This window comes from Ambystoma mexicanum, chromosome 1q, assembly GCF_040938575.1.
Source record: "Ambystoma mexicanum isolate Mex_15411 chromosome 1q, UKY_AmexF1_1, whole genome shotgun sequence".
In the NCBI taxonomy this organism is placed as follows: domain Eukaryota; kingdom Metazoa; phylum Chordata; class Amphibia; order Caudata; family Ambystomatidae; genus Ambystoma; species Ambystoma mexicanum.
In genome coordinates this window covers 1416608464-1416622698 of record NC_090922.1, presented here as the reverse complement: position 1 = coordinate 1416622698, position 14235 = coordinate 1416608464, and the positions used below count along the sequence as shown (strand labels likewise).

General features: G+C 43.1%; 1 protein-coding gene across 1 annotated transcript in view; it reads left to right on the top strand.

Moving 5' to 3' along the window:
- Positions 1 to 6968, top strand: part of TSPAN1 (tetraspanin 1) — a 283028-nt gene extending 276060 nt beyond the window's left edge. Inside the window, exon 8 of the mRNA XM_069642288.1 lies at positions 5276 to 6968. Coding sequence (XP_069498389.1) covers positions 5276 to 5332 — 57 coding nt within the window. The 3' untranslated portion in view covers positions 5333 to 6968. The remainder of the gene's footprint in view (positions 1 to 5275) is intronic.
- Positions 6969 to 14235: the final 7267 nt, after the last annotated feature.

Below are 14235 nucleotides of genomic sequence, written 5' to 3'. Positions count from 1 at the left end.
TTTTCTTTTCAATAATGGGAGTACCCAGGATTGTTTTAGGTTAGTAGGGATGGATCTGGTGGCGAAGGAGGCATTGATCAGTTTTGTGATGAAAGGGGAGAGGTCCCGGGCAGCATCTTTGATGAGCTGAGCAGGGCACAGGTCACCCTGGCAATTGGACGGTTTCAGGGATAAGATGATTTTTTCCACTTCCAAAATATTGACTTTGGCAAACTGGAAACGAGCTAGGTCGGTGGGCATGGGTTTGTCATGAGTTTTTGAATTGAGTGTTATTCAGGGAAGCTTTTACTGGAGATTTTACTTTGAAGAGTCACAATCTTATTTGCTAGGGCATTTTGAATGTCTGAGCACCAGCTTTTATCTTTGGTGCAAGTATCGGGGGGTGCTGTGGGGGTTTCTATTTCTTTGAGGATTGAGAAAAGTTCTTTCGTGTTAGATTTGGCTTGGGATATACGAGAGTCAAATGAAGTACGTTTGGCCAGGTAGATTTCTTTTTTGTACAGTGCAGCTAGTTTGGAGAGTTTGAGTCTGTGGGGTATTTTTCCAAATGGCCTGGCAACTTCTTTTTTGCTGCCTTAGGTTTTTGAGGAATGGTGTATACCATTTGTTGAGGTGCGTTTTTGGTTTACTGGATCTGAGTTTGAGGGGGGCGATGCGGTCCAGCGAGGTGGCCATAATCTTGTTATATTCTTCGACCAGGGACTCGGGGTCCAGGTCGTCTGGCAATGTGTTGAGAGTGGGGAGTAGATTAGGGATCAGTCTTTCTGCTGTCATGTTTTTCTTGTTTCTGGTAAGGGTGGGTGGGGCCTTAATAATAGGCGGAGGCGGTGGCCTATTGGTGGAGAGGAAGAATATCAAGTGGTGGTCAGTCCAGGCTAAAGGAGAGATATTTGTAATATTCGCTAGGCAGTTGTGGTCGGCCACCCAGTCGAGTGTTCTGCCTTTCGAGTGTGTTGGTACTGTGCATCTTTGCGCAAAGCCTAATTCAGTGAGAGTGTTAGCTATAATGCTGGCGGGATGGTCATTGTAACCCAAGTTGAGGTCTCCTAGGGTGAGTGCTTGAGTGGAGCTTTTAAGGTTGCTGGATAGAATAGAGTTGAGGTCTTCATCGAAGGTACCAATGGGGCCTGGTGGGCGGTAGATCAAGTAAATGGTAAGAGTTTGGGTGTTAGTGAGAGGTATTTTGACTGCTAATATTTCGCAGGAGAGGGCATCTATAGAGGTGGCTAGTCTCATGGTAAGTCTGCACTTATGGATAATGGCGACACCGCCTCCTCTCGAGTTGGGTCGGTCTTGTCTCAGGATAGTATAGTTGTCTGGGATTGCCAGCATGAGCATAGGGCCTTTTGCTGGGTGTAACCAGGTTTCGGTGATGGCGAGGAAGGCAAGGTCTTCTGCCAGTATTAGATCTGCGATTTCTGTAGCATGGGCTACCAATGATCTGGCGTTGATCAAAGCTCCCTTGATTTTAGGGCTAACTATGTTTTTGGGAGTGGAATCTGACTTTTCTGAGGTAGTAGTATGGCGCTTGTCCAGTGAGAGTTCAGGAGTGCCCAAGTTGAGGGATTTGTGAAAGGGTGTGGAGTAAGGTTATGTAATAGGTTACTGATTTGTGTGGCGGGGTTAGGTCGGAAAGGTTGCATTCTAAGGTTGTGTGTTGGTCAGTGAGCGGGCCAGGGGCTCATGGATTTTGGCTAGCCTAGCTCTAAGCCCTAGGTTCCTTTCTATAGTGATGCGAGGGTGACTGGAGGGTGGCATGACCTGAGGGTCATTTGAATAAGGTACTTGGTTATTAAATTTAGGTAAAGCTGGCATGTTGGGTAGTTGTGGAGCCATCCTAGTAGGTGGTGCACTATTGAGGCTGATCAGGATATAGGCCAGCAGGTAGGTAGTGAATAGACGCATACTATATATGCGAGATAGATGCCGAGCATCAGGATAGGCGGTTTGGCAGGACTGCGTGGATAATCACCTAGATTCAAATGAGGCTTAAACAGCTAGGTTCAGGGTGAAGCAGTGTATTCGGAATGCAGAGATATGCAGTTAACGGTTAAGCAAATTTCAGACAGTCTACTTTAAATTGATAGCTTGAAGCCACTTTAGCATATGGAGACAGGAGCAACAATCAAATCGCAACAGCATGTCTCAAGTACATAGCATAATGAGTGCAACGTGCGGCGCGGCTAGTGTAAGACAGATGCAAGTGCAATGAAAGGTTCACCAAAAAGCAAAAATTACACTAGGCTAAAATGATAGGCAAGAGTGGTTTGACCCGTAGAATAGGCACCCAAGGGGTGGTGGCTGATGCTGGGTGAAGTTAGGTTCTATGGGCTAACTAGGTTCTAGAGGCTACCTAGAGCGGTGAAAACAGCAATACGTTGTGGCAGGGGTGCACATAAGAGGGCACACAAGCAGAATCAACCATGCAGTAGGCATGAACATGTATGGAAGGTGAGCAGAATAGAACAGGCGGCAGGGTTCTGTGAGAGGCTGTGTGCAAGTAGAATCAACAATACAGTACGTTTAAATACGTGGTGCGGCTGCGAGCATGGTAGAACAAAAATATGGCAGGGTTCTGTGAGAGGGCTGTAGATTATGTAAGTTAAGCACAAGTGGAACGGCTGCAAGCAGGTCAGTCAACATAGTAAAAGGGTGTGAAACACATGAGGAGGCTTATTCAAAAGCCATATGAACAGATTGGCAAAACAGGAATTTAGGCACAATGCAGGGCAAATTCAAACCAGAGCAGCAATGCATAAGGACCTGGTATGTCAGGGGAACACTCTGAGTGGGGATTGAATTGCGCAAGATCAAATAGGCGTAGGTCAATGGGTGCAGGTTTAGAGCATATCTTATTGCCCATGGCGTAGTTGGATGCAGTGCATTAGGTTATTAACCTATTAATAGCATATACACATTGTATTGTGCAGGCGTTGCGTTCATAGGCGGCTTTGGAAGTCTGAAAGCCGTAACAATAGCTGAGTGTTTGCACATTAGCTGGGAGAGCCGTGTGGATTCGAATGAGGTAGGGCTTAGGGTCAGTGAGGCAAACAGTAGTACAGTGAGAGCCTTGGTAAATAACTCGGTTAGGATCTGCAGGGAAGGGCTGTGTTGTGAGAAAGCAGCACGTTTACCCAGTTCGGCAGGAGGGAACAAGGGTCGTGGCTCTGGGCTCGACTGCTCCTGACAGGCTCATGACGGGGGATGGTGCCTTTGTTGTGTGCCTTCGTTCGGTGGGCCGGCTTCAAGCCTGCCGGCTTGCGATTGCCTTTCAAATAGAAAGGGGTGGCCAATGGGATCAAGCAAAGTGATGTTGGCCAAAGGGGAGGTCATGGACATGGCGGGCGGCCATTTTGAAGAGGTGAAAAACCTCGTGGTTGATAATGGTGGGAGATTGCACTCCGGGTAGTTGGGCAGCAATCCTGCTGAAACAAAATGACAAATCCACATGGGATAAATAGCGGATGTTATTAGAGATGTTCTGCCGCAGGCTGGTAAAAAAGTCGGGCTCGAACTGCAAAAACGGTGGGCAGCTGTAAGTAGGCAGGTGGCCTACTTTAGTTCTGGCAATGCTGCGGTGGCATCTTTAGGTGGGCTACTGCTCCTGCAGTGGGTGGAGGGAGCGCCAGCTCCTCCAGGCCAAGGGATCCTAGTGCAAAAGCGCTTAGTGAGCTTAAATAAATACAAATAAACGCTTCAAGCTGTCTTAAATGTGCTTGCATCTTATGAAAGCTATTACAGGGGAAGCATGTGCAACACTGTCAGTCTTATGTGAACCTTCAAAGTTTGGGGTGGTTTGGGGTGATATTATCACTCTGGTGTCAAATGAAATGTTTGCATTTACAACAAAGCATATAGCCGGATTAGTGTCTCTACCTATGTAGTGAAGCAGAAATCAAGCTGCAGACTCTTCATATAAGACATTTCTAATGGATTGTCCTCCCACAGACTCCTCATCTTAGATCTATTCATATCTTGCTATGCAGTCTCTCAAAAATTGTTTCGACAGCAGAGTGCACGGGTCGGCATTGAGTCGATGTCCCTCGACGGTTAACATTTCCAACATCCGGACGCGCCATCTAGGACTGCATAAATGGCACGCAATGCACCAGTTACCACAGTTCTGTTTTTCCACATGCACATCATGCTCAACGGTTCAGCTCGTGAATCTCTTCGACTAATGTTTTTCTTTTTGGAATCTTCATGTCTACTACGAAAACGAGTTTTAAGAGATCTGAGACTGTGACTCTAAGTCAATCACTGATCGGTCAGGGTTTCTCTGGTGCCTTGGCAAAGAACAGTCATCAAGAGCGAGAATAGTCATCAAGTGCGACTCCTGCCAATCGATGACCAGCAAGGCCTTGAAGGAGAGATTGAAGCTCAGCCTAGGTCGGTTTCGGTTGGTTGCCAAGTCTCCATCTTCCACACCTTCAAAGAAAATCATCCTGGTCCAAACTGATATTTCCCACCTGAGGGTGCAGTAAGCTAAAATGTGGTTGTAGACGCAACCTGTTCTATGCAATTTCTTCCAATTGGGATTATGACCCATGTAAATTCTCAATAGGGTGCTCCCACACTCTTGTTTAACAGGATATGAATATATCTAAAATGAGGAATCTGTGGGGGAGAGCATCCATCAGAAAGAACATTACTTAACCCTGGTAATGTGTTCTTTTAATGATGAAGAAAGATGATTTCAGCAAGGGACATGCATGAACCAGGATGTAGAAAATTGCTTAACTTTTTTACATTCATTGGAGTAATCCAGTTTGAGACTGGGAGAACATCCACCTGCCATACTTGATTTAATCTCAGGCAGTCATAAATCCTTGCACATATCCCACCCAAAATTCTCCTAAGCGGTCGTTCATTCTCAAAAATAATTTCTTTGGGCATGCAAGCTCGGAGATCACACATTCCATCACTGCATTCAAAACAAGTTGCGTACACAAAGCATACAAATCGCAGATGCACTTGCTAGCACAAAAACATGCAAGATGGCATTAAAATAAGAGCAGAAAGCATTAAAATGAAATCCGGAAGCCATGTCAGTGCAATCTCTATAGATATCTGTCAGTTTTTTACATCTCCACAGTACCATGTCAAGAAACCTCAAATCCTGGGCAGGTCAACCGCAGATATCCACAGCACCGCATAACAAGGATTGCGCAGTGATCAGTGAAATACAACAGTTGATTGATTTGCTCTTAATAAAGCACAGTTAAGAGCATAGTGTTCAGTGTACTAACCTTTTTCCCCCTCTGCTTTTCTGCAGATTGCGGCGATGGTGGTGGCTATGTACCTGTACTGCCATATCGACAACAAGGCTTGATATATTAAAGTGGCCTGAGAAGATTCTGCTGATCTGCAACAAGTTTCGAAAGGGGCAATGGATATGGTTGTTCACATTTTTGTAACGCACAGGTTTCTTGACATTGACTATGGCAGGTTGCTATGCCCATGTGACTTGAGAAAATAACTTTGAAAACGAGCTAGAGACTTCACAGCACTTTAAAAACACACAATGTGTTCGAGCCTTAATTTTCCTATATAAGCGCCTGCCTCTTCAACCACAACCTCCCATCAGCATCGCTCCTCATGCGGCTACTGTGCAATACATTACAGGAATTCTTAGTATAATACTGTGGGTAGATGTCATTCCAGACTTCAAAAAAAGCTGTAAAAGAAAGCTTTGTTCTCTGGGTAGGCATCTTAGTAAACTGTCCCTTTTTACTCAATTAAAAAATTAATTGTATCTCACTCCCATCGTATATTGCTCAAAAAACCTTAACGTTTAATGGTGGCTTTTCCTGGCACTGACTTAAAGTTTATTGCAAGTGACGTTTGAGACCACATTGCAAGTGGATGGGCACCTCCAGCCCTTCTATGCATTATGATTTAGTGTGATGTAACCAGGAATCTATTCCCCACCCAGTTCTTTCTGTATTTGCAAGCACTGCACAGCCCCCTGGCCTTTGTTTCTCATTTTGTTCATTTTTTCCAGATTTGAATGAAATAGTACAATTTAGTTATCAACTGTTTTTTGCACTTCTTTTTTTTATTTGTTACATTTTACTAAAATCACTTTTCCTTTCTTGGGACCTCATTATGAGTTGGGCCGTATCCCGGCTGTAATACCGCCGACTGTAATAGCCTTAACACCCACCGGTCTGGCGGTATTACCGCCGGTTCACGGGTTGGGTGTGAACGATAAATCCCCATCCCTATTGGGTCCATTGGATCCAATGGGGCATTTTTGGCAATACTGCGGGCTAATACAGCCGGCGGTAATACAGCCGGAAAAGGGGCGCTAAATGGCATTTTCACTTCCAGAAAGAAGCTGGAGGTAAAACGGCCCATTTAGCGCCCAACTCGTTATAGTGCCAGCCCTTAAATACGGCGGTAATACCGTTGCCGCCGTATTTAAGGGCTACAGCCCAATTCGTGATGAGGCCCTTGGTCTAAAATTTCAAATACTAATGGACACTTGACCTGCCTGGTTTTTTAATGGATTCTGCCGTAAGACTTTTTGCTGCAGGCAGCAGATGTTAGATCCATTCAAATTAGGAATCCCTTTGCAGTTTTTGGTAGCAATAAAAACTTTTTGGGAAAATTCTGATTCCATGCCTTGCCCTCTGTTTCTATAATTGTTAAATGTCTCAAGTTGCCATCTACCGGGACCACATCAGCTCTATGCTTGGTTGTGTCACTTCATGATGAAAAAGTGGCCTATCACTATTTTCGGATACTAACTCTTAAATACTGCTAGTCTTTATATCAACCCGCCAGGCCCATCTGCCTTGAGTAAATATTTCTTCAGTATACCCAAAGCCCATCAAGTATGCCAACTAAGCAAGAAATGACCTTGCTATTAACTAGCTGAGTGGGGTGGGTTTAGATTTGGATGGGGCAGAGCATGTCTTGATACAAATGAAATTACTTTTTAAATAAAATATTATTTTGAATCATTCAGTGTTTGAATGAATTTGGTTATGATTTACTTGTCAGATGTAATGTTTACCTGCCGTGTTCTGATGACCCTCCTTTGGTGACTGAATAGGCAGACATCAAATAAACATCTTGATGTTTGTAAGAATTCAGATGTTGCAGAATGCTTTAGAATGCACCTGATTTTGAATTGCTACTTAACCGATTTACCTTCACTGACATTGTTAAATCCAACAATTTGCAGAGAAAACCAAGGTCCTTCCATTCCGTAGGGAGAATGAAAGATGTGTACTTTTTCATTGGACATGGGTTGACCCATTTTATAGGTAGTCAGTTTTTGGGACTGTTATTGCTGTAAATTGTTAAAAGTATAGGATCCTTGTATCCGATGAGCCTTTGTATTGCATCTCCATCTGAAAACTGATCTTAAAACGTGCAGTTCTTAGTTAAAGGGTATTGTCTATTGAAATGTATCACTCTTAGTAGTGCATTTTGCCTTCCTCTCTGCTTCCTCACACTTAATTCGACCTTAAATGAAGGAACCCTTCTTCCCTATGACCCAGTACTTGAAGACTGAATAGAGCTCGACGGTGAACTTGCAGTTGATGCCATTTTCAACAAGGTTTAAAATGGCACGCTGTTCAGAAGAGGAAGAAAAGCAATGTTATGCCACAGAGTGGTGGAGTTGTAAAAAAAACACCTGCCTTTGTTCCAAAAAGCCAATGGATAGAAGCAACACACCAGTCGGTGACCTTGGGAGGTGACTTGTTTCTTCTCCTCGTTCTACACCTTGCCAAGTAGTACTTAATTTTAGTCTTAATCTTACTTTATTGATGCCTTGAATTAAGGCTTTTTCTTCCACCCACGTCTCCAGGGGAGATAGTATGACTGGCTCAATACTCTCAATACATTGCATTGTATTGTTGTAAATGCACCCACACCAGCATGTTCAATTTTCCTTGTAATGATTGCCAACATGATTGTAAATCAAGTAGTACTATACCTTTAATTTTTTTTTTTTTACTCCTGTTTGTGGAATAGTATCCAACCCTTTTGTCTTAAATTATTTTCTATTGTAGCAAAAAGAGCGCAATGTTTTTTTTAATGTAGAATAATAAAAAAAAACATTGTTTGATCATACACGGTTCATTTTTCTTGTATAAAAATGCATTCTTCGCATTCTTTGAAATATTTAAAAGAAATCACCTAGTTTTAATTGCCTCCGAGATTTTAGAGCTAAAATGGAAAGTAAACTTCCATGGTGTGACCATACATACCTTTTACCAGGTACAATTGGAGTGTTGTGTACAGTTCACTCTAGTAATTTAGCAGCTTCCATCCCCCACAGGTAAGCCTTTTAGTGCCTCTTTCAGGTGGCTTGCATTTTCAGGTTTTTATACTTCAGATTTGTTGTCTGACATCATCCTCTATAAGTGGTTTGACAGTTAATTTGGCAGTCATGAGCCTGCAGTAGTGCCTATACGTAAAGCAGTGTTGAGGGAATGTTAGGATTGTCCCAGGCCTCTTATCTTGGTACTCGCAGTCAGTGGTCGCGTTACAGCGATGCAGTAGAGCTCAGCACGTAGATGCAAAGAAAAGGTGTAAGCATCTCTAGGAGGAGGGGTTTAAGAGAAATGCACCATGGGAAAGGTGGTTCCGCTGTCTGGGGTTACCTTTTGTAAAACAAGTACGTCACACCAGAGTCATGTGGACCCCATTAATGTGTCTTCCAGTGCAGGATCCAATCGTGTAGCTACTGACCCCTTCTGTGAGTCAGCCCATAAGTGATTTCTTAATCTGTCAGTCTCCTGTAAATTCCCCTCATTGCTGCCCAGCACCTGAGCTTACCAAAGCACAACTAGCATGACCATAACATTCAAACATCCGATCATACAACTAGTAAGATGCTGGGACCCTATGGTATGTTTCAAAGTAAAATGCAGATTGGAAGATTTGTAGTTGGAACTGGTTACTGGTACCCTCTGATGAGCGCCTGTACTGCTAGTCAGTCTGCTGGGATTGGAAGTTTGTTGGCACAAGTTCATTTAATCATAATACGTTTATTCGGATAAATCCATCAAACATGAGCACAGTTAAAATACACAATATTAATGGGAGGTTGCATAAAAACCTAAAACTTCACAAGCCTATGCAAATGGTCTTAAATCAACACTTCTATTAAAAAATTGTCCCATAACAGCCTTTTTAGCTTTGTGTCTCTAGCAGTGCTTTTCTTGCTTGCCAGGCCAACCGTAGATAAAAAAAAAAACACAGGCTACAGCACGTGGCTATACCTAAAGCAGGAACATTAACGCAGGTCGACACTGAGTAAAGTTCCATTGTTTCAAAATTGGATGTCCCCAAAATAGGGACACTAACACAAAATGAAGTCCTCTTGAGGCAATCCACTACAGGGGCAGTCTGAAGCTTGAACAAAGCCCTTCCAGTTCACTGTTTGCCCGCAATAATCAGTCCAAGCATCTAGTCCCAATCCAGCTGTTCGCTGGAACATCGTTATGCATTAGTTATGGTTGTACAGAGTCCATTTTAGTGGTGATTGCATGTTTCCTATTTGAAATCTGGGACAACCCTGCTGATTAACGTCTTCCCTTGACCAATGTACAAACATTCTTTGTATGCATTGTTCATCTGACAAGTCAACAAATTAGTAGGTCTGAAGAAGCTCGGGGCGTTTATCAGAGTTCTATAATCAAAAATATGCTTCACTCATGGTATCTTATCCCATCCAGAACTACGATGTTGTCACCATCGCTCTGGGGTTTGGTCATATGCATAGTCAATGTTTTCTATAAGGGCCTGACCAATCTTCTTACATATGTTTTGCACCCAGCTCGGCCTGGACTGCATAGTTTGGTGCCGAGGTGGGTAGACCCAGTAATTTCTTTAAGAATGTATTCTCCATCGTCTGCAATATGGCGACATTTTCATGCCCCCACAATTAGGCCCCATAGTTTGTGGCTGCCTATGTTTGGGCATTTATACACCTTAAAGTTCATTAAAAAAAAGGTTTCCATCACACCTTTGCATGTATCGAGATACCGCACCCATGGCCTGAGATATATTGCTTCTCTGGCAAGGAGCTTCGCATATTTTTAGACTATTTTCTTCAAAACATATTCCTAGGTAATCCAACTCCTGCACCCTGTGAATTAAGCAGCTATTGCTATACATACCATGCATCTTAATTTTTGTCCTGCTCTCCCTGCCGGCCATTACTGGCAAATTTTCAGTGTGTTGATTTTTAGATCTGTTTACCATGACATTGGTATAAAAATTAATTTCTGCAGTAGATTTGGGGTTTGGGCAATGTGGACAGTGTCATCCGCATAAGCTAAAAGGGTAAACCTTTTCTTGCCCACCCGTGGAAAAATCGCCTTGGAAAGCTTTGAAAAGACGATTTGTGTACAGTGTAAATAAAATTGGGGGGGGAAGTACACATCCTTGCCTAACACCTGTGATCACATCAAAGTAGTAGGTACATTGTCCCTGCTCCCCATAATGGCCACCCCATGGACTCGAGCACCGCCCAGAGTTTGGATCTATTCACCTTATCGAATGCTGTGCTCGTGTTCATGAAGGCCAAATAAATTGTTACACCCCTCTCATAAAGTGAATGAGCCTCCACCTGGTCTAAAACCATTTTGCACATCCATTAATACTGATTCGGCGTCAATCCAGCTCTATATGACCCAGGAGTATGCATCCAAATATCTTGAAAGTGAAGTGATATTGGTCTATATGCTAGAGGACTACCAGTCTCCCTTTTTAAATATAGGGTATATTATTGCACTTTTTGACGACTGTGGAAATTCCTCTGTACAAAAATGCCTTAAAATATATAGTCCACAAAGGGGCCCACATGTCCACCTTCCCCTTGAACAAGTCTGCAGGCACTGCATCAGGGCCGGTTGCGCTTAGCTTGTTGGCCAATCTTTTTCATGACTTCCCACAAATAAAAAAATCACTGTACCCTGTGACCTCACAGTAGGTCTCTACTATTCCCCCCCATACAAAACCAAGAACATGTGTTTCTCTGTGTATTCTTTTATACCGTGGCTCTCCTGCCACAAACTCCCAAACATGTTGCGGGTAATTTCTTGTAACTGCAGACAGTAGTTCCACCCAAACTTGTTGCTCCAGAAGTGCCTTCCTTTTTTTTTTTTACTGTTTGTATTCTGCCTGGACCCGTATAATTTGTCCCCCACAACTAGCCAGGTCTTTAAGGAATGTCAACGGGCACTTCTTTGCATGTTTGCACCCTGTATCAAATCAGCTATGCATCACCCTATTAAGTCGGATTGCAACATGTTCGTGAGTGATTCTATCAGCTCCTCATACATTTTTGTCACTCGTCCTGAAATGTTCAGAATTGACACAAGTGTGCATTAGGATGCACACATTCATACTATGTGGTTCCGGAATCTCGCTAGGGTTGACTTCACAATGATCTTGCTGAGGAAAGATTGCTGTGGTTGTCTCAGTGTGCTCCCATTGAATGGTGAACCTCAGAGGAAAATGGGTGACTGCAAAGTTCCCTGACCAACACAAAGGTTTTTATCATATGCCAGTGGCGAACATGCATCAAAAAATAATCTTGTAGACAACCCATGTATACAAGTGGATTTCACAGATGGCCCAAACACTGCTACTGTGCACAAGACTCCGGCATGGTCTGCTGCGGAACATTCTGCTTGTCCATTGTGGTTGTCTGTTTGGTGAACTGCAGTCCACATGCCAATGCAACTATTTCTTGCCTGAATGTTGTTCAAAGTGAGGACATCTGTTGACTGAAGTGCAGCCATGAATCTGCATGCAACTTCACCTTTTCTTCAGGATTCAGCAGCTGGAGAAGTGACTGTTGGGGATGTGTGACGATTCCAAAATCAGCCATTGCTTTAATTTAATGCTCTGGTTTGGGAGCATAGCCGTTTTATTAACAAACCACATAGACTTAAGTGAAATAACTAAATGTGGAAGTAGCACAGAAATCAAATCTAAAAGCATCCATTTATAAATCTCAACTCAATATAAAGAATTCTAATCAAAGTGAAGGGTACAATCGGCACAGAAACCAAACTAGCCCCTTCGGGAAATCGCTCCACAATTCAACCCCTCTCCACTCGCACTTTTAAATTGGCAACTGCTGTAACGGAACTTTGGCCAGGGTTCCATGATTAAGCATTACCGAGCAGCTGACTAACAGCACAGCCCCCGTATATGCATCTTAAATCGCTTTCCTTGGCAGAGAAAAGCTTGCTAGAGTCAGAGCTAACAATTCTGTTGATCCCCTTCATAACATTATCACCAGGTTGCAGTTGTAATGTGTAGTGTTAATCTTTTATTTTGGGTATACAATGCTCTATGCAGTAGTACAATAAAACATTGCGGTATAGTTCGGGACCATTTCCTTCCTCTACTGGGAAGAAAGCATGTCATCGCCTGCTTTCAAGTTCAAATCCGGTCTCCTGTTTCATACTGGGGCTGTTGTCCTACATGAGAGCATAATGTTCAGTGCGAGTGTCTGTGCGTGTGAATTTGTGTGCATGATTTAGTGTGCATGATCTTTCCAAACATGGGTGTATGTAATGGCTTGTTTCTAATTTATTGGACATTAGTGTCTATGCACCCACCACCTGATACTTGGTGTGTTATTGTTTGTTGCAAAGGGGCGCTCTAGCATTGTGTACTTGCAAATTGTACCTGGAAAAGGGCTATAACCGTCTTCACCTTTTTCTGGGGCATACCCCATTTTCTGGGGCATGTTTGGTATGTGCTATCACATTCCCAGTGGTCCGTAGTCTTTATTGTGGGTTCACCTATCCGTTCATTTAGAAACCGGGGTACAATGGAGCACAGCAACCTTCCTTTACAAAATGACTTTACTAATTCTCCACCTGCCAGAAGTACCTGAGAACAAAAGTGCAGAAGAAAACAATAGGAGCCAGACTGATTGGTTTCCAATGGTTCAATCAGTGCAGATAGTAAAATCGAAATGCAGGAGGCTATTAAATATTGTCTAGAACATGAAGTAAAGCAGTTTTGGAACGAAGCTAGGCACACGGCTCTGCATTAAACATTTGAAAACTTTCAAAAGATGTGCAGCTCAAAGTTCTGAGCAACATAAATCCTGCTTTGGAGATAATGTCTCTGAATGTGATTGGGCAAATCATTTTAGCTCTATTTTTGGATTCACCATCTGTCGAGTAAATGTGTACAGTTCAAATTAGAGCATGTTCTGGCCAACCGTGTGGTAACACTTCATTTTGAGGTTTTTTCTTTTTTTGTCTTCTCACAAAAGATTTGTGAGCCCATTAATCTGTCAAGAGGAAGAGCACCTTGGTAGAACATGATCCCGGACAAGCATTGTCGACAGGTCAATTTCATGACACTTTATTAAACTGTCATAACCTTGCTGTATAAAAAAGGTTCAACTTAGCATTGTCTTGTAGAACTAGGAGTATAATCGATATGGACTGCAAAGGTGTCCTGAAGTGGATGCAGTCTTTCCTGCAACATTTGGCAGTTCTGGTCCTACCAAAGCTGGGCTATGGGGTCTAGATAAAAATGCAACGAAAATGGGTATCCATGAAAGGATATTTTGGAACACCGTTTGCCAGAATGGTTTGTGTATATATACAGGACTATACATTTACAGCTCAGTGACTTGTATTCCTAGAACCTCTGGCGTGTGCTCAGGTTTCAGGGTTGACTGTTGCTAGCGTGCTTTGAGGTCGCTGCTAACAACCTTTGTTCAGGAGGAGAGGAATTCACCGACGGGCCCATAGGTCAGCGCTCACCCTCTAGAACTTGTAAGACAAGATAGCTGCACCATGTGAGGACAGGGGGTGCAGGATTCACTTCAACACGACTTAATAATGAGGACTCAGTAAGTTTATAATGACAAGTACATCAAACAGAGAAACAAATGGAAATCGGCAGCATTGCGATCACCTCTCGCTCCGACTTCCTCGAACTTCAGTTGAACAGCAATTCTTATAGGCAATATTCGTCATCATTGACGTCTAACTCGTATAGGTGCTATATCTGTATATGATAATGGGGCATGCGGATTGGATAACTTATCGGGTGGGCGTCTACGCCCATCCCACTACACCTTGCGTGATTGATGTCACTACAAGTACGACGTCTTATTGGTTGTACTATCTATAGGACTCCAGATAACTTGGTCCATTGTGATTGGGCAGGTTACACCACTAGACATAAATCCCCATTTTAATTAGCGGCATGCAGAATGGACACCCATGT